This window comes from Dermacentor variabilis, chromosome 8, assembly GCF_050947875.1.
Source record: "Dermacentor variabilis isolate Ectoservices chromosome 8, ASM5094787v1, whole genome shotgun sequence".
Taxonomy (NCBI): Eukaryota; Metazoa; Arthropoda; class Arachnida; order Ixodida; family Ixodidae; genus Dermacentor; species Dermacentor variabilis.
The window spans coordinates 52,799,101-52,820,453 of NC_134575.1; the positions used below are offsets into that span (position 1 = coordinate 52,799,101).

At 46.6% G+C, this 21,353-nt stretch overlaps 1 protein-coding gene across 1 annotated transcript in view; it reads left to right on the top strand.

Moving 5' to 3' along the window:
* Positions 1–21,353, top strand: part of LOC142590213 (cytochrome P450 3A14-like) — a 44,933-nt gene that overhangs the window by 12,282 nt on the left and 11,298 nt on the right. Inside the window, exons 4-12 of the mRNA XM_075702133.1 lie at positions 1,985–2,081; positions 4,983–5,108; positions 5,544–5,787; positions 9,894–10,024; positions 13,029–13,125; positions 16,264–16,324; positions 17,654–17,762; positions 19,580–19,668; positions 20,793–20,933. Of these exons, the coding sequence (XP_075558248.1) occupies positions 1,985–2,081; positions 4,983–5,108; positions 5,544–5,787; positions 9,894–10,024; positions 13,029–13,125; positions 16,264–16,324; positions 17,654–17,762; positions 19,580–19,668; positions 20,793–20,933 (1,095 nt within the window). The remainder of the gene's footprint in view (positions 1–1,984; positions 2,082–4,982; positions 5,109–5,543; positions 5,788–9,893; positions 10,025–13,028; positions 13,126–16,263; positions 16,325–17,653; positions 17,763–19,579; positions 19,669–20,792; positions 20,934–21,353) is intronic.

Genomic DNA, 21,353 nt, shown 5'->3' on the forward strand with positions numbered 1-21,353 from the left:
GCGTTAAGCACTCCCCTACGTGTGCCGATCCCGAGGATAGTGTAATACCAGCCCGACCCGCGGCGGAGGTGAAGCAGGCGTTAAGCACTCCCCTACGTGTGCCGATCCCGAGGATAGTGTAATACCAGCCCGACCCGCGGCGGAGGTGAAGCAGGCGTTAAGCACTCCCCATACGTGTGCCGATCCCGAGGATAGTGTAATACCAGCCCGACCCGCGGCGGAGGTGAAGCAGGCGTTAAGCACTCCCCATGCGTGGGCAGATCCCGAGGATAGTGTAATACCAGCCCGACCCGCGGTGGAGGTGAAGCAGGCGTTAAGCACTCCCCTACGTGTGCCGATCCCGAGGATAGTGTAATACCAGCCCGACCCGCGGCGGAGGTGAAGCAGGCGTTAAGCACTCCCCTACGTGTGCCGATCCCGAGGATAGTGTAATACCAGCCCGACCCGCGGCGGAGGTGAAGCAGGCGTTAAGCACTCCCCATACGTGTGCCGATCCCGAGGATAGTGTAATACCAGCCCGACCCGCGGCGGAGGTGAAGCAGGCGTTAAGCACTCCCCTACGTGTGCCGATCCCGAGGATAGTGTAATACCAGCCCGACCCGCGGCGGAGGTGAAGCAGGCGTTAAGCACTCCCCTACGTGTGCCGATCCCGAGGATAGTGTAATACCAGCCCGACCCGCGGCGGAGGTGAAGCAGGCGTTAAGCACTCCCCATACGTGTGCCGATCCCGAGGATAGTGTAATACCAGCCCGACCCGCGGCGGAGGTGAAGCAGGCGTTAAGCACTCCCCTACGTGTGCCGATCCCGAGGATAGTGTAATACCAGCCCGACCCGCGGCGGAGGTGAAGCAGGCGTTAAGCACTCCCCTACGTGTGCCGATCCCGAGGATAGTGTAATACCAGCCCGACCCGCGGTGGAGGTGAAGCAGGCGTTAAGCACTCCCCTACGTGTGCCGATACCGAGGATAGTGTAATACCAGCCCGACCCGCGGCGGAGGTGAAGCAGGCGTTAAGCACTCCCCTACGTGTGCCGATCCCGAGGATAGTGTAATACCAGCCCGACCCGCGGCGGAGGTGAAGCAGGCGTTAAGCACTCCCCTACGTGTGCCGATCCCGAGGATAGTGTAATACCAGCCCGACCCGCGGCGGAGGTGAAGCAGGCGTTAAGCACTCCCCATACGTGTGCCGATCCCGAGGATAGTGTAATACCAGCCCGACCCGCGGCGGAGGTGAAGCAGGCGTTAAGCACTCCCCTACGTGTGCCGATCCCGAGGATAGTGTAATACCAGCCCGACCCGCGGCGGAGGTGAAGCAGGCGTTAAGCACTCCCCATACGTGGGCAGATCCCGAGGATAGTGTAATACCAGCCCGACCCGCGGCGGAGGTGAAGCAGGCGTTAAGCACTCCCCTACGTGTGCCGATCCCGAGGATAGTGTAATACCAGCCCGACCCGCGGCGGAGGTGAAGCAGGCGTTAAGCACTCCCCTACGTGTGCCGATCCCGAGGATAGTGTAATACCAGCCCGACCCGCGGCGGAGGTGAAGCAGGCGTTAAGCACTCCCCTACGTGTGCCGATCCCGAGGATAGTGTAATACCAGCCCGACCCGCGGCGGAGGTGAAGCAGGCGTTAAGCACTCCCCTACGTGTGCCGATCCCGAGGATAGTGTAATACCAGCCCGACCCGCGGCGGAGGTGAAGCAGGCGTTAAGCACTCCCCTACGTGTGCCGATCCCGAGGATAGTGTAATACCAGCCCGACCCGCGGCGGAGGTGAAGCAGGCGTTAAGCACTCCCCACACGTGGGCAGATCCCGAAGATGGTGTAATGACTGGCCAACCGGTGGTGGAGGTGCAGTTCGCCATAAAATGGCCCACATACACAGCGTCGCTGGTCATCCTTCTTCACAGAGTGGAAGGGAACTGAGTTTTAAAATTTTGTGAATTTCCGCCGCTAACTGCGAATACCGTCTGTTTGCCGCCACTGCAGGATATATATCGGCGATGCCCCCTTTCTCATGGTGAAAGACCTTGAACTACTCCGGCGAGTCTTGATCACGGACTTCCCCCTTTTCACGGACCGAGGGGTAAGTATGCACGTACAATGATGGAAAATTTCTTGAATACTTTGAGAGGTTCATTTTTTTTTAATGACGTGCGCGAAAGCAGATGTTGGCCGCTTCTGCCGGATTAAGAAAGAAGTTTGCCAAGAATAAAGTCACAGCGACGAAAGAAAAGTACTTAGGAAGGGCTCATGGGGACCTTTTTCAAGCGATAACATTTAACTGAACAAGTCGTGACCCATGTGCTGCAACAGAAGACAAGTTGGCTTATGCCACTACGAGAGAAAGAAATAATGTATCCACTGTAATGTTCGGGAAGCCTCCTGTAGCGGCTCTACACAACCGCCTTCAAGAACAATCGTTCTGCTTCAATAAATCTGCCTGATAAATGATAATTAAGAATATGACTGCAAACAACATGACTTCTAAACCGAAGTTCTTATTTTAATTTAGCACGATTGCATTTCGGGAAAGATTTATGCATACTGAAATCACAATCAAGAGCGTTCTCACATCAGTGCCGTTGCTTGTGTGTGCCGTCATATATTTAAGCGTTTGCTCCCACATGGGCTTTAATAGCGCAAGGAAAATTCTAGATACTTTCTATGCTTTGTCTTTCTTTTCGAATGTAACGCGTTGTTGTTTTTTTGTTTTTGTCGATAAGCAATTAAATAAGCGGAGTAAACTTCGCGAATATCAGTTACATCACGGGGAGCTCTTGGGGCACATTGTTGGTTAAAGTACTCTTCGGAGCGGTGGGGGTAGCATTCACGGCAATAGTGTGCTTGGAGTCGGCGAACTGAACTTTAATGATACAGTTATAGTTGATGAGAAAGCTAACGCCACATGTTTAAATACGTATTTCCAATCCGTGCTTTTACCCAAGCATGACGCTCCTTCCCAACCACACCCAAGCACGTTTCCAGTGATGCCGCCGGTGAAATTGAGTGTTCGCGGTATACATTGTCTTCTTGAAAGCCAAAATGAATCCGAAGCAGTTGGTCCTGATTGTATCTTTCCTCGTGTACTGAAGCGACGTGCTGCGCCAATTTCGTTTTACCTTTACATCATCATCATCATCATCATCATCATCATCAGCCTGGTTACTCCCACTGCAGGGCAAATGCCTCTCCCATACTTCTCCAACTACCCCGGTCATGTACTAATTGTGGCCATGTTGTCCCTGCAAACTTCTTAATCTCATCCACCCACCTAACTTTCTGCCGCCCTCTGCTACGCTTCCCTTCCCTTGGAATCCATTCCGTAACTCTTAATGACCATTACATAATTACCTTTACATAATTTCCACCAAGTCACTATCAACAGGCACTTTACCCGATGATTGGAAAATTTCCTATTTTGTTCCGGTTCATAAGGGTGGCTCCAAAAAAGGATGTCACAAATTACCGGCCCATTTCATTAACATCGATATCATGCAAATTTTTCGAACGTGTCCTATGTAAGCACATATTGACCCATCTTAGAGGTAATAATGTTCTGATAAATGAGCAGTACGGTTTGCGGAAAGGCTTTTCTTGTACCATGAAATTTGTAGTTTTTTTTTTTCATGAGCCGGCTTCCAACGTTGACGAGGGTGGACAAACAGATACATGTGTGTCTTTAGACTTTCGAAAGGCCTTCGACACCGTGTCGCACTCCCTTCTCCTCGTCAATCTGCAGATTCTAAATTTTGACCAGAATGTATACTAACTTGGATAACCAATTACTTGTTCGACAGGCGTCAATGCGTGCTTTTAAATGGGAGGTGTTTATCCTTTGTTGTTGTCTCTCATCAGGCGTGCCACAAGGCTCCGTCCTGGGGCCGCTCTTATTCCTTATTTTTGTTAATGATATATCTGTGAGCATTTCATCGCGCTTACGTTTATTTGCGAGGATTGTGTTTTATACCGGCAGAGTAGGAACGCAAGTGACGGCGTTTCATTGCCGGATGATTTCGATCGTATTACAAGGTGGTGCCAGAAGTGGCTAAAGACGTTGAGTCCAAAAAGTGTGTGCACATGCATGCTTCCCAAAAAAATCAGCAAATATAGACACCTTACACCATAAATATGTATGCGCTTACTACCAATCCAACGTGCAAATACCTTGACATTGTTTTATTGCATGATTGTTCGTGGAATGCCAATATTGATTATGTTGCTGGTAAAGTAGCAAGGGCTCTTGCCTTTGTCTTGCGCAACCTAAGATGGGCCCCCAATATTTAAAGAACACCGCCTACCTCACATGTATTAGGCCGATTATGGAGTACGCATGCCCTGTATGGGACCCGATGCAGGCCAGGTCTATAGATTAGCTTGAAAAAATTTAGAATAGAGCTGCGCGGTTTGTTTTAGGGAGGTACAAGCGGACAGACAGCTGTACCGCTATGAAAACGGAATTGGGTTGGGGATCGCTTTCTTTGCGCATAAAAAAACTGCGCTTGAAGTTTTCTTTTGTGTTTTTCATAGTAACACTGGAATTGCTCGTAATAGCTACTTTGATGAAGCCAATTACATATCCATTCGAAATGACCACCGACACAAAGTGAAAGAGTAGTGTGCTAGGAAAACTATGTTTTACAATTCTTTCTTTTTGTTGACTATCAGAGATCAGAATCGGCTGCAAGAGATGCAAGTGTGCTGTGTAGATGAAAAAGAGTTTTATTTAAGTCTTTAACCCCCTTGCTGTAACGCCTTTTTGGCAAAGAAAGTCACTCAATGAATAAAGAATAAAGTATCAAGTAGAACTACAATCTGAAGTGCAGGAGAGCTCGTAGTAGCAACTACGAGCCCTCGTAAACTATACAAGGAACGAGCCACTTTTACACTCTTCCAAGTTGATATATCTATGTGATCAGAGAATATTGTGAGCATTTTGCACGTTCAGAATTGTTCCCCTCGTGATAAAAAAAACGGTCAAACGCAGGACGTGTGGGCAACCATGAATGGGAACGATTACATTCGGCAAGCTTTGTCCTTCGCCAAAGGCGACCGATGGAAGTTCACGAGACGATCCGTCTCCCCGGCCTTCACTGCGTCGAAGATGCGAAAGGTGAGAGTGCGTGTTCCCATGTTTATAGTGTGTGTGTGCGTGCGTGTACGTGTACGTGTACCTGTACGTGTGCGTGTGCGTGTGCGTGTGCGTGTGTGTATGATATTCTTTCGAGGTACGGTGGGTTCGCGGTCGCTTGTACTAACATGTTGATGTGGCTGTTATGTGTTCGTGGAAGGTAGACGTCTTTTGTTTTGTGTTTGCATATGTGTTTTATAGGCGCATATGTTTTTTTTATCTGTTTGACTAAGACGTGAAAGGCTAGACCACGTGTTTGTAAGCACATAAAGTGTACGTGTGTTTGCTTGTTTTTTTCTTATGGGAGGGTGTCTGTGTTTCGGGTGTGTGTCTATTAGCATTGGTGTTTGCGGTTTCATTTACGAGTTTCTCGTGCGGGTGCATGTTTTTTGGTCTGAAGCTTGACGCCACTTGTAGATGGTGGGCGAAATGACCAACACTGTGGAGCGCTTCCTGGACCTGCTGGAAGCGCGATGCCATGAAGCGGTCGATGGAGAAGCCAACGTGTACCCGCTGCTCGGGTCGCTCGCTTTCGACGTCGTGGCTGAGACAGCGTGTGGTCTCTACCTCGACGTGCAACACAAGCCCAACGACCAGTACTTCAACTCGGCCAGGTCTTTCATGCTCAACCTCGTCAAAAACGCTTACCAGAGGACTGGGCGTGAGTACACAGCCATGAGAAAAGTATTTGCACGGTCCACGGCAAAACCACAAATAAGGCATTGCCGGCTAATATGGGTTGGGCTTCTTTTGATGTCAGAAAAGCGCAGAGCAATATTGGTTCTCGAGAAAGACTCAGGAACATGCACCGATACAAACGGGTGGCTCAAGGGACACATGGACGCTTGTACACGAAATAGAGGAAGAGGTCGAGAAAGTTGGCCGCCAAGTAGATGGTAATTGAAAGTGTAAATTGACAACCAGGAGGTACCAAACAGGAGGTGAGAGAAACAAAGAGAGTGAATTGGATGCAAATGAAAACAAAAAGACCATGGAAATTTGTAAGAATGACAAGAAAGAAATTAGAAGGGAAAATCTGTGCGATAACACAAAGAGAAGTGCTTGCTATTTGAGGCTCGAGCTGGTTGTCTCAGGACGAAAACATACCGGAGCAAATATTCGCAACAAAATGAGTCATGCATATGCTGCCGCAAAAATCCGGAGACCACTCAGCACATCCTATTTCAATGCGAAGGGTTTCACCCGTTGGGTCCCGGAGGTAACGTAAACCTTTCAGAAGCCAGTGGATTTAAAGTCTACGGAAGCTTCAACCGGTAAGCAGTCGAGTTAAGCAGGGGACATTGGGAGTATTGATGGAAAACAAAGCAGGGAAGAGGATCCCACTGCCCCACTCCCACCGCCAGCAGGCACCCACTGGTTCAAACGGGCACAAGCACAAGCCGGCTTGGGGTTCGTATTTCTTCGGTGATGATACGCTTGGGTTAAGGAGCCTGCGCTCCAAATCCCCGTCGAAACCCTCGTGAGCGTAAAAAAATAGAAGTTTAAGCCTCTCCCATGGCGACAATTCCCCATGTGGTGCCCCGAACTCATCTACTGAGGTCGGGACGCCTTGGAATTGAGGATAACCACCCGCAGCGGTGGCCTGGCTGTAGACAATCCGCCTCGTACGAAGAAGGCACCGAGTTCAAATCACGGTGCCGCCGCAAACCCACCGGTGTTTACTAATGGGTATAGGTGTTCCTTGGCCTAGTGCTCGGCTTCTCGTGTGGGTTCACATCTCGAAAGGGGGCCCAACGCCCAATAGGAAATTCCCGAGTTATCTCTGGGCGCCTCTTCTCCAACCACGGACGGGCGGTCCTGTGGAAGAGCATCCGCCGCGGCTGTGGGAGGACAGCGCTGCCGCCCGGTGCTTACCGGAAAAATCGGTAGAAGCGCACTCCCGGCCTGGTGCTCGGCCCTTATGGGACCTCAGTGCGTGGAAAGATGTGTTTGTCCCCCACTCGAAGGCGCCGTCGCCTTAATTTTTGCATTTGGGGCGCCAAATGTGACATTGTCGGCATGGGAGCAACCGAAAGTTGTTTTCTTTTTCTGGTGACGAGAGTTTCGACGGGAATTCAGGGTGCAGGCTCCTTTTCAAAGCATATCACGCTTGAAGAAAGCCGAAGGCCAAGTCGTGGAGCACTTGTGCCCATTCTGACCAGTGGACGTCCGGCAGCAGCGGTGGGAATCGAATCCGCAACCTCCCTCAGCTGATGCGCCAGCTCTACACCGCCCGTATTCAAGCGAGATGGAATACCGCTAGATTCGTTAGAGGCATTGGATGCGGTACAAGGTAGTTAGAGAAGTTTTGATAGGGAGAAACAAGATTAATGAAATGAATACTAGAATGCAAAGAATGTATAGCCCACCTGATTAATTCAGGCATGCTAGCTGACTATTTGCCACCACTGCGTTTCAAAGAGGAGGCCAATATACAATCCTCATAATTGAGTAGGTATGAAATTCCGAGTGGAGAAACGTTCTGTAAAACAATTGTGCACTGAACTGAGTTACTTGCTGCTTACCAGCCGGTTGCGTCACCTCTCGAGTCTGCTACGCGCACTGTTGTGTAGGCTGCAGCGGAATGTGATTCTATTTGACATGAAGTATAGTGACTGAATGGGGTATCTGTCATGCTCGAAGACTGGCCACCATAATTCCCTCTCCCAGGCACAGCCTCATTAAAATCTCGGAAATTCTCCCTATATGCGTGGCTCTTAGGAACGTTTCCGCTTTTGTGGCTCCAGTGGAGATGACTGGTGGGTCCCCTGATACATATCAACTAGGTTGCGAGGTTCGTAACTTCAGATGTAAACGAGGAAATAAAAAACAAGGAGACCGTTGACTCACGAGGGGGTCCCGCGATTTGTTGAAATTCTAAAGTGAAGACACCAAATAACTGGACAGCGAAAAAAACAAATGAAAATTCAAGCTCTCGCTAGATAGTTAAAAGGGGCCTCATTGCATGTGATATCCTCACGGCTAATCCGAGTAAGATAATAATCCTCGCATGTATACAGATAGTACCGCATAGGAACACATTTCATTAGGGAAAGGAAGCGTCCCTGCATCTAGAGAATCGATCAATGAGTCATTCAATCGACGTTATTTTTTACACAAGAAACATTCGTCTGCTCCAAAAGCTGCTGTGTACTGACTCCTTCCAGAAGTTATTGTATACAACGACATCTGGGACAACACATTCTCAGGCACGGTCATGTATGCATGACAGCGTCAGAACACTTTGAGCGCAAAACTGTACGTATGCACGTAAGTCTGGGACCGGCATATCACTTCGATTCTCAATTGCTTCTCAGCCCGGCTTTCGAAAATCATATTCGTGTGAAACAAGGCTGGCATCTTTCACTCACAAGCCCAATGTTATCCTTGACAAATCATCACAAGCTGACTGCATCGTTTTAGACGTGTTTAAAGCTTTCGATAAAATGTGTCACCAACTTCTGCTGTATAAACTCTGCTTTCTAAATGGAGACAGAAATTCTAACATGGAACATTTTATATGTGAACGTTACGACGCTGTGTTGGCTCAGTGGTATCAAACTCTTCGGCTGAACACGAGGTAGTGGGTTCGATACCTAGCCACGGCAGCTGCGTATCGGCAGGAGCGAAATGCAAAATCTGGTGTGTGCATAAACACCAGCGTACGTTAAACATTCTCACGTGGCCTAAATTACACCCGCACGCACCCTCCACTACGGAGTGCCACATAATGCAGTATAGAGTTCAGCCATTTTACTTCACCGCTCCCAAATTAAGAAAATAATTAGCATTTTCTTGCGATATATTATTACTGTTTTTTAAAGTCCTCAATAAATATTCCTTTTGATGCTTTTGAATTCTTATACATTTTTGATAGAGTTAGGTGGCGGTTAGTTATCTGTAATGATAACCTAATCGTTTCTGTAACTTCACCGGAGATATTGTGGCCCTCTTCTTCCGCCCATACCTACCACACGCTTGCTTTTTTTTAAACAAAACAAAACAATTATTTATTGTTGACTCTTGAATGCTGCAGTCGAGAGCGGATTGCACCCATTAATGCCACTTTTATTTACATACGCGACACTTATTTATCCACCACATCTTGGGCCAGGACTATGGAGCTGTCGTTATGGTTCATACTAAGGAGATTAAGCTTTGCTATCTATATGCGACATAAGATTTCCTTTTCAGAAATAACAAAAACAGTCTTAATGTTCTGTTGTAGACAATGCTTAATGACGCAGAATTCAAGCTTTCCCCTGTCTAAGCCCAGAGGAGATATTACCACCCTCTCTGCAAGTTGTTAGGCTGGCAGGATGGCAAATTTTACCCTGGCGAAATGTTCAGAATTCAAATTATGGTTGGTTGCAATAATGAGGCTGTCTTAAACGCCGTAGCAAACTATCTGCAGCTGTGGCTTATAGGTTGCGGATATTTCCCTCTTTGAAAAGGCTTTTACGGTTTAGGTGTTCTTTTCGTTTGGTTTAGAATGTAGCAAATTCGGGGGGGGGGGGGGGGAGACACTGTATTGCGATATTGCAATTGAACGTAGCGTCACACGATGGTTCCACTAATGCATAAGTTTTCGGATACTTCTTTGTGGAACACTGAAACGTTAATGGTTGTTACGCATGGCATTCGACGACAAACCGTCTATTGCAGTTAGTATACCTTACTTGTGTCATTCCGGTAGTATCGGCGGAAAAATGAAAAAAGTGGATTTAAACAAAAATATTCTTGCTGTCTACCTTTGCCATGGCGCAGAGTTCTTTTCGAAGGTGACGGCCATCTTGTCTGTCACGTGCATGCTCGAGCTGCGATTCGGCAGCGAACCCCTGACGGCTCTGGCGCGGAAGGCAGAGCCCATCGCTGCTCTGAGGGCACGGGAGCAAAGCGTAAGTACCTGACATAATCATGTACGCTGATGACACCAATATCTTCTTTTCTGGTGTAAACTTGCTTACTCTCGAGCAAGAAGCAAATATTTGGCTCAGTAGTCTTTCAGACTGGCTTAGAGCAAATAAATTGGAATTAAACACTAAAAAGACAAAATAAATTATTTGTCGGCGTCGTAACAAAGGTATTGGTGATAGCCTAGTATTACAAATCCGTGATGAAGTCATTATACGTTCTACGTGCCAGAGGTTCCTTGGTGTTACGTTTGGAGAAAACTTAAACTGGTGCAGTCATGTCGGCAACATTAAAACCAGCATTGCAAGATCCATGGGTGTTATTAACAAATTAAAACGTCTATTACCTTCTAGATTAAAAAAACAATTATACTATAGTCTCGTGCATTTGCGCCTTCAATATTGTTTATCTGTCTGGTGCACCACGACGAAAACTAACATCCATAGTTTACTAACCTTACAGAAACGCATGATTCGGGTAATTGAGAACGCACCCTATAGAAGCCACTCCGCTCCGCTTTTCAAGAAGACTTGTATTTTACCATTAGAAAACTTTATTAACAAAAAAACAGCCATTGCAATACTTAAAGAGGTAAGACTCAATGAAAGCACCTTTTTTAAGGCATACCTCCCGAATGAACATAGATACGACACAAGGCAATTAACTTACAACAAGGGCAAGATCCGTACCAATTACGGCATGCAAAAGCAGGCATCCATAGTTGCAGATTTTTTGACTCATCACCCTGCCTTACTCACTATAATAAGTGAATCACCGTCCCTAAACACTTTTAAAAAAAGTGAACATGTATTTGCTGTCGCTTCAGGTATGACTGTTCATTCTTTCGTACACAAATCAAATTCAGTATTTCTGTCACGTATTTCATGTACTTTTCATTTTTTTGTGTAGGTATCCACTTTGTGTACCATGCTTGCCCTGTGTGCTTGAGTGTTTTGTGCACTGGGAATGGGTCGGAGAAGGGGACTGACACTTAGTCAGGCATTCGTGCCTTTTTGTCAGCCTCTTTGACAGAGATTCTTTGTATTTTGTTTCTGTCAAAATAAACATTCATTCATTCAAGTCGGGCTTTCCGAGTCACACGAACACGCACGCACGCGTAGTCAAGAGGGAAGGCTTTAAACGATTGGTTTGGCGCGATTGGTTTGACGCGGTTTGACGCGAAAATCTTGCGTTCTCGACAGCGGCGTGACCGACAGGTGGTACCAAAAATGGCCGATGTCCCGAAGAGTAAAAGCCGGTAAAAAATGCTCCAATTGACGTCAAATTTGCCAGGCAGGTTTCTGTAAACGAAGTGAATTATAGCCTTCGAAAAGAAGATTAGGCAAATTAGGCGAACACCACTGTGTCTTCATGGATGTGGTTGCCTAAAGTTGTGCCTTATGCGTGCCTCATTGCACAGATCACGTCACTGCCCCCGTGGCTGCGTCCCCCGTGTCACTTGCTCTGCGGATTTCATCGGTGCTGTCTCTCCTACGATGCACTCTCGACGCCAAACAATAAGTGTATAAAATGAGGTGTCCTAGTGTACGCGTCATTGCACGCGTCGTCATTCCACGCGTCACTGCACACGTCACTTCACGCGTCACGTCATTCCACACGTCACTGCACGCGTCACGTCATTGCACACGTCACTGGACGCGTCACGTCATTGCACACGTCACTGCACGCGTCACGTCATTGCACACGTCACTGCACGCGTCACGTCACTGCACACGTCACTTCACGCGTCACGTCATTGCACACGTCACTGCACGCGTCACGTCATTGCACACGTCACTGCACGCGTCACGTCATTGCACGCGTCACTGCACGCGTCACGTCATTGCACACGTCACTGCACGCGTCACGTCATTGCACACGTCACTGCACGCGTCACGTCATTGCACACGTCACTGCACGCGTCACGTCATTGCACGCGTCACTGCACGCGTCACGTCATTGCACACGTCACTGCACGCGTCCCGTCATTGCACGCGTCACAGCACGCGTCACGTCATTGCGCACGTCACTGGACGCGTCACGTCATTGCACGCGTCACTGCACGCGTCACGTCATTGCACACGTCACTGCACGCTTCACGTCACTGACTCCTGCGCGCCACTTTCACTTCGGATTTCATTGGTGCTGTGTCTACTGCGATGCACACCGAAGCGCCTGCCTCAGCGGCAGCTGTGAACCATGGTCGCCCATGGAAGCAGGCTTCAGAAGACGAAGCACGGGAACACAAACACATAGTCGCGACACATAGTCGAACACATAGTCACGACACATAGTCGAACACATAGTCGCGACAGAACTACTATTAGGCATAAAATAAAGTTAATCATTGTGCAGCAAAACGGTCCGCATATTTCCAGCCTATGGCCAACGTATATGCGCAAACACACATGGATTGAGCAGAAAGAACTTTAATGCATGTCGCAAACAACATCAATCGAAAACATTACACCTAAAGGATTATAATGCTTTCACATTGACGCACGTAAGCAGTGTCGGTGTAGATATTATATTTTTGACGATATTGAAAATCCAAGTAACCATTGCGACTCCTTCAAACTGGGATCGCAAGGGTAGAGCGAAATGGCACAATTTGACGTTTAATAACAAATTTTTGGTTGATAAATCCAGAACATATAGGTATTTTTTCCGGAAATATTAATCTTCTGACAGTGAGATAACGTGATAAGGCATGATAGGAGCTTGATACTGTTTATGGGACAATATGCAATATCATCTATGGTAATGGGGTCTCACAAGTAGCGACCATTGGTTACGTCTGGTGATAGAAAGCTCTTCTAAATGCACTGGTTTATATGCACTGCCCGCTTTATATGACGGCTGCTTGTCCAAGTTCCCGTTCGTTCATTCATTCATTCATTCATTCATTCATTCATTCATTCATTCATTCATTCATTCATTCATTCATTCATTCATTGTTTTCTTCTTTCTTTCTTTCTCTTTTTACAGCTGGCGCGTCAAGATGTAATCCAGAGTCTCTTGAATGCAAAAGTGCCCCAGGAACTCCTCGGATTGAGCGAATTTCGTGAGCGAATCGACGACAAAGGCGAGTAACAACGATTCATAAACACGTTCTTAATCCTTCTTCGTTTATGTTCCCTCCATGGTCCTGTCAATTCAAGCAACTCACCTGAAGAGGCAAGACCTGTATATAGGAGAACTAACATCTCAAGCTTCTATCAAAATATTTCTCTCTCGTGAACGCTATGCCCACGCAACTCTAACATTAGAGAGTTTTTGGCTAGGGGACGCAAGCGGCTTGCGTACGCAATAACTAGGGGCGACGGTACTGCGCATGCGCAGACTCAGACGTAGGCGTCTGCGCATGCGCATTACCATGGCCCCCCAGTCCTTGCCTTCGCAAGCCGCTTGCGTCCCCTAATCTAAACCTCTCTCTTGTTTCATGAGCACACGCACCTGATCTATGGTTTAAGTGCGGCGCACAAAAGAGCTAGACTTGTCCTAGCGCGAGTGTGTGATTGTTTGTCACATTTGTGGATTCCCTGCGGCATAGTCATGGTATTCTGTATACTTTACACAAGTGTCTTTGTTTAAAATGTGTCCAACTGTCAGAGGTGGTTTAGGTGCCCTGTAAGCCGGTCTTTTCTACAGAGAAAAGAATTGTAAGTCCGCTTACAATCATCTTTTACTGAACTTCACCCGAGAAGTTACTAATCTCCCATCATATTGCGAAAAGGCACAGAGATAGGCCTGAGCAATAACTCTTTTTTTCTTCTCGCGTGCTTGTCTTCGCCTGGGAAGGGGATGGTGAAACAAAGGAGCGAACATCAATTATGAATAAAAGAAAGCGGTGCGCTTGCACGAGCACATTGTGTCATGTCTAAGGCCGCGAATCTGGCCCCGTGCTCTGTAAAAGACGCTAGAGCTGCACTTATAACGAGGCAAATGAGCCAAAACAAATTCATCAGATAGCGGTTTGTTCGCTTCGGTTTTTGTCACGTGTGCGCGGAAAAAAAAGTACAAAACATGTGCGCAAGTGTTTCTGGCAATTGACAGGTTTGGCTACTTGGGCCAGCTTCACTGTAATAGACGGCTGTAACCTACGACGTGTCCATAGCTTCTTGCGAATGCGGCACCAAGGCGAATTCGGTGCACCACACTTATTTCGATGCGTTTGCTCGTGTCAAGCGGATGGTACTTCATTTCTGGGCCCCACTTATGGCAAACGCCGGTGGAGCCGATTTGGCTAGCGTGCAGTGATAAAACGCGTGATCACCCTCAAGATTTATCATTATGTTGTGACATGTAAAAGACGAAGAAAACGAATCAGCTCCGCGTGCAGAAGTGCCGGATAGGTCGCTGTGATTTCAAAACTATCTATTATTGCGAAAGCATTATGTGCCCTGCTACGCGAAAAAGCGTCTGCGGGTGTTCCTGGCGCGCACTTCAATGCACACGGCACGACGCAGTGATCTGAGTCACTAACACCCGCATTCAGAAATGCATCTTAACTTGAAGCCCACGCTTGATTTGATTTAAATTACGCCTGTCGTGAACGCACTCCAAAAACTGCGATGAGCGTCTTGGGCGCGTTCGCACCAGGCGTCGTTTATATCAAGTCAAGCGTGGGCTTCAAGTTAAGATGGACTTCTAAATACGAGGGTAAGGTCATGGCCTAGTGCGATGGCCATTGGGCACGCAACGGCGCAGCCAATGGGGAGGAGTTGTCGCCACCTCATAAGTATATAACACGCGCGCGTTCATGGGGATTCCGAGGTTTACAAATTGTACAGTGCTTTCGTATTCCCGCACGTAAGCAGTCTTAAGTGGCTTTGCCGAATGTTCTTTTTTTCTTTCTCTCATGCTTCGCAGTTTCCACCGCTGCTTATGCAGAGCAGCCGCATACAATGAACGAGGCGTAACCACGACCCCTTCAAAGTTTCATAGCTCCGTGCTCAAGAGGGAGAGAGATAAATGATCGGAAAGATAGCAAGGTTAACGAGTAAGCAGTGTTCAGTTTGCTATGCCGTGCTGAGGGCGAGGAAAAATGGCGAGACAGTACATTAGCATGTACCTACTAATGTAAATTAGTGACTACTCAATGACGCTACTCAAGGACGTGGCACGTGCAGTGACGCAAGCGCTATAGCACGCCTATTTAGTCAGCCAGAACCGTCAGCTGGTGCGGCGTCGGGGAAGCGTGCTCTTCTCTTACGCCAGAGCTCCGAGTTCGATGCTCACCAAGACGGAAACGCACCAAATTTTCTTTCCACAGCAATTGTTTGTTTGGTTTACAGGAACCTCCCGGAGAAATTCGACGTCAATCCGAGCATTTCTTTAAGTGTTTTTACTCCTTGCGCCGTCGGCCATTTTTGGGGCCCTCCTTCGGTCACGCCGACGGATTTTCGTGCAGTGGGGCATATAATGCATTCACATTAAAACATGCTGAAGTGTACGTCCATTAGGACCGGCCGTTCTCCGAAGAGTGCACACAATTTTCCTTTTTTCTGCTCACAACCGGTCTGGCCACCTTGAGATCTACTGTGCACGAAATAATGATGGCTCAAGGGATACAAATACTGACTTCAGTGCGTTGAATGCATGCACTGCACTTAGAGCAGATGTATAGTGTGCTTCTTGTTTGAATGCACTATAAATAATGTTCGTTAGCCCTCAACCACAATTTAAAGCTTTGTGGCGAGTCATCTCGTGTTTGCACGTGGACGTGTTGCGTAGACTATTTGTTTCGGTTGCATCGTCACGGTTCCGAAACCCGCCTTTAAATAAAAGTGGCGTACTCTATAAAATTTTACATCCCTCAGTCCAGGCCGTGCACCTCAACAGTGATCAATCTCAGTTTTGCGCACACTTACTTAATGTCATATTCTGTGTTTGCTAAACATTCAATTAACTTACACCATTTTTTTTTGGCGGGGGGGGGGGGGTAGTCTAAGGGTGTGAATTGTAGCCCGATTTGCACAATTATTCAGTTGCAAGGTTGTAAATTATATTGCTGTGTACTTTTCTGTCAGAAGCACTGTATTTCTACGATGGTGCGCACATGCCGTTCGTGATGTCAACGCGACGAGAACGACGCGATAACTAAAGAAAGTACGAGCAATCTTTTGATGACCATTGTTGTTGGGGAACAAGATGAAGCAGAAATTTCTGAGAGTGCAGTAGTTATTCATTGTTACAAATCCCTTCGTTGTTATTTCTAAAGGACACTTCTTGATGCCCCTAAGCCACGTTGCAACCAACACCGCCACCGTGCTAGTAGCTGGGTAAGTAGACAATGCTCGGCACTGCCAATTTTGCCTGTCTAAAAGCATCGTTTTCCAAAGCAACCTAAACATATGCAATTCAGCTAGCTTCTCTGTGACATGAAGGGAGAACCCAAAGAGGAATATTTCATTAAGTTTCATCTGCATATTACGTGCCTGCGACAACAGTCACTGAGAACTCAACGTGAGTGGGGCCTTCTTAAGCCGGAAGAGGCGCAAAAAGATGGGCAGCGAATCAACGCGACGTTTGCTGCGATTTCATGAATTTTGGCAACCACTAATTGAGTCTATCATGTTCGCTGTGACGTCATGGATGTTGACAAAGTCTAACGGAGCCTAGTTAAGTATGCATCGATTAAAAAAGGCATCTGGCACACAGGTTTCAAATACATTCTTACGCAATTTTGAGCGGTCTTGTCCCAAAGAGAAAGAGAAAACATCCCTACGCTTGCGAGTTTGGTGGAGGTAATACATGTTGTGGCCAGCAGTCTCTCAAACTATAACGCTGAGACGTACAAAAAACAAAGCAATTATTTCAAAGTCTAATTAGTGAATTTTCGGTAATTAGTCGAACATACATTTAAACTTTTTATGCAAGTAATGTGTGTCTCTTCGAGTAGACCAGTTCATCGAGTAGAATTATGCTATCTGCCGCACACGATCTTTAAAAAACCGGTACACCTGCTGCGGACCCGCGCCAGTTGCGCTTCGCTCGTCAAAGAGGCGGGACGTGGGTCGAGTGAGCTCGTGAACAATAGTTTGCAATGTGGTCAAAGCTGTTCCAATCATCAAACCAGGGCCTCAGAGAGGTGCGACGTGATGCTAACGCATTTTCCTCTCATTTACCGTTAAATGCTCACCGTATTTTGGCTAAACGGCACGCGCGTAAAAGGTTAGAAGGTGTTCAGTGACGCACATTGTGTATTCAGGCCAAAAGCCTTGGAGCCAAACAAGCGCACTTTTACGTTCTGCTCAAGCGGCCGCAATCGAATTGGAATAAAGTATGAAGGCTGTGTGAAAGTCGCATAACATATATAATCATCCATTATAGGACTCTGTCGGACGTCTTATTTTAATACATATTTTGGCCCACGCGTGTAGTATGTATATACACACTTTATTTTAATTGCATTTGCTGTATATAATTCGGTCTCTTCTCTTGTATGTCCTTCGTTTCAAACATGTGCCTCCCCTGACTCGATCAGTCTTATTGCATCATAACAGCCTTCCATTTGAGTTTTGAAGTCCTAGAATCACAGCCGCAATGTAATACCTGGTTCACTGGCCCATCTTGGTCGATCCAAATCTGTACGTTTCTCCATGCAAAAGGTTCGAGACCGTGTCAGCCATCGCATCCACCTGCGTCTTTTGTCTGGCCAAGTATTCCGAGATCCAGGAGAAGGTCAGGCAGGAAGTGATCGCCACCTACGAGAAACATGTGAGCGAATAATTTCTCATCTTGCCAAATTGGAGGGTTCACCTTACACACAGCACCGGCAATAATCGAGTGACACATGCGTGCTATTAGTTTTACACTGGTGGCCTTTGTCACCAATGGCTGTTGTAAGTAACTAGATATAGAAGAAACAACGCGTTCATAGAAGAGCTCAATAGGGACCAGGATGCTTACATACACTACACATTTGCTTTGCTTAAGAAAACATGGAGCTTTTGCTTGCATGCTTGTGTCCAAGTATGCATTACCACATACAGAAAACCAGATAAGCGGTGACGTGAGCAGCGCAACAGATGGGGTCGTGTGCTGTTGTTGAGTCCAATCAGGTCGCGCCAAACTGTTAATCCCATTAATGCATTGTGTGCGACTCACTGACGCGAGTGTTTCGGTGACCAAATAACGATGGGTGTATGCAGTGGTGGTTTTCTCGTCTTTGCCTACGATCAAATATCATCAAACAAATAACAATTTTCAATTTTATGTTCAAAAATGCGCCACCAGATGACCGTACAAGCTAATGCTATCATCCATGTCTGTGGTATTCCGCTAATCCGTTAAGTGCGATAAATATCTAAGCACACAGCCTAAGCCTTTGTGTATAGGCACCCTTTCAAAGGCGTACTTCTCGCAGTTCAAGAAAGTTTAGTGAATCATTTTTTGCACGATGCTATAGGTCAAATCCAACATTGATACCAAAAATTTAGCAAGTACGTCATTGTTTCAAATACACCGACGAAGCCGAGAATGCAATCGCGAAATAATGAGCTACTCTATGCGGAGATAAGCGTTTGTAGAAATGTTTAGGTGCTACTCAGACCGCTGTGGTACACCGAAATTTAAGCGGTAAAAATGCTTGACCCGATTCAGTTACTTTACAAAGATGAGGGAATGTCTACTCGCTAAAAGGGAGTGAAACGCGGGTCGAACGGCAATACCGAGGCAAAGGAGATATTAGCATGTCTTCTTCTTTAGATTGCGCATGTTTTCCAAAAGAAAGAAGAGGTGTCCCTTTTACCGAAATAAACACACAATCCTTAAAAAGCGTGTTGCAAAATACCAATTATTAAGACGAGAGTCCCAAGTGGCTCGCTGCGTGATGACCTTGAAAAAAGAATGCGGCGTCTAGCCAAATGGTACAAAAAATAAAGAACACGTGCCCTTCGCCGAGCGAACGGCGGGTGGAGAGGGGAACGCGGGGCGAGCGCAGACAGAAAGACAGGCGTTGCGTCGCTGACCTCAATCGGCAGCGGTGGCGTTTGTGGCGACAGGCGACTGCGAAGCGAGAGACACGGCGAAGGGGGACGCTCGCCCGGGGCCTAGCGGATTGCGCGGCCGGTCTCGGAGGTACGCTACGGGTGAGGTTGCCCGCCAAGCGAGAAAGGAGGCGTGACGTGATAAGCGGCGGTAGCAAGGCGCTCGACCGCGAGTGCTGCTTTTCCTTGCCGAGAGGATTGAACTCACTAATTGGGTTCCACTAGTGTTACACATCCGTAACACTTACCGGCGACAAGCATGCTGCAGCTTTCGGTGGCGAATTAAGTGCTCGCATGTGTAGTTGATGAGGTTGACATAAAAGCTTCACAAGATTACTTCACGCTGCGACTAGTTAGGTCTTGCAAAAAGTCTGACTCTTCCTATCGTGTAACCGAATGCATTTACCAACCGTGCAGCAGGCTTTCGCATTCATGCGTTACAGGACTGTAACATGCTGCCGAGCTTTTTAATGATGCGTTACATTTCTGGCGTACTTTTGATTCTGTGGCCCAGAATCACGGACGAGTCATGTTCTGCCTCTGCAGGCTGGGTTCACTTACGACGCCATCAACGAACTCTCCTACACAAAGCAAACCATCGACGAGACTATGCGACTCTACCCACCAGTCATCGCGTAAGTAAACCAAAGAGATCGATGCCGCTAAGGCAATTATGAAGCGGTCGAACTGGAAGTTATTCATTGTGAGTAGCGAGCAAACGAACGAAGAACAACAAAAAAACGCAGGATGACTGCTGCGTATCAACTGAAGCTTTATTCAGAAACTTTCAGAAATACGAGAACCTCAATGGAAATTAAGAGAAATGTTTTTATTGGTATCAACGCTGTCGCATTTTATAACATTTTCTTTTTCTTAATGAACCGTTTGTTGGTAGATAGCGCACGTACCACGTTTTTTTTTTTAGGCCCTGTTTGGTTTCTCGCAGCTTACAACGGATATCGGCAGCAGAGGAACCAAGGGACCAATGCATTAACCTTAATGCATAACAATATTGCGATTGATGCTTCCAAGCACCTTATACATTTCTGTGTAGCAAATAGCTGGAAATTGACAAAAAATTAAAAAAATCGCGAGGTCGCAACCATAGCATTCCACTAAATTACCACTGACGTTGTACGATGAAGTATGCTCATAACCGAACCATGCATTTAAAGCACAAGTGATCTACGCCGTCCAGATGGATGTAGACGGCACATGTTCCAGACGCTGCACTGTAGCAGACATCTATGAAATTTCACGGGACGCTCCATGTGAAACGACTCAAATACACTACAACACAGTTTGAGTAAAATTAGTCAAAAGAAACCTGTATTGTTTTTTGCAAGAAGAAATAACCACATTGCTCTTCACAATAGAAAAACAAAGTCTGTGGGGTATGGCGACAACTCAGTTCATGTACTCGGCAGCCGACACACAAAAAAACAAAAACGTGGAGGTACTGATCCTGGCGTACTACTTTTAGGCATTATTTTAACTGACTTCCCATTTAGCATAATTTAAGTATTATTTCTTGTTTTTCTTTTTGTGCGGTGGTTCCCTGCCAATAATTGATTTCCTTCATAATGCTCGAAGCTATACTGATGAGTTTGTTTTGCTGTATTTAATTGCTACACAAAGGTACTCAACTGGTATTTTTATAACACTATTAATTTCTTTAGGACGTGCCCAATACACCTTTGGCTTTAGAGTGCAGGTCGTTTGTCTTTCCTGAATTTTATTTTTTTCCTACCGTTGCTAGCTTCACATCAAGGAAGGCGTCCTGCGACTACCACTACAAGGATATGATTATTCCGAAGGGCGTCAGCATCATGGCCTGCACTGAGCAAATACACAGGGACCCTCGATTTTGGGACCGGCCGGAAGAGTTTGACCCTGACAGGCAAGTGTCTTGCACTTCATTTCATCGTCTTCTTTTACAGTGAAGAAGTTGATAGTTTCTAGAATTTTTTCACATAGATCGCAATGTATATGTGAGTGCGAAGATACAAGAACTCCCGATTCTTTCGACTAAACAAATTTTTAAACGTGATGGAATATACATTTCTTTTGGAAGAATATACATTTTTTATATCTAAACATATATAGAGTGCATAAATTATTCGCAAGACTGTCATACTAAATTTAGCTATTTGGATGTCGTTAAGCCCTGACATGTGGCCATTATAGCGGAGTGATAAAAGCTGAATGAGCTTGTGGCATTAGCTACGCCATGAAAAGTCTTTCAAAGGTGTTTTTTAAAGGGTTTCTCTAAATACGATGGAATAAATGTTGATCGAGAGCAAATTGTCATTCATATTTT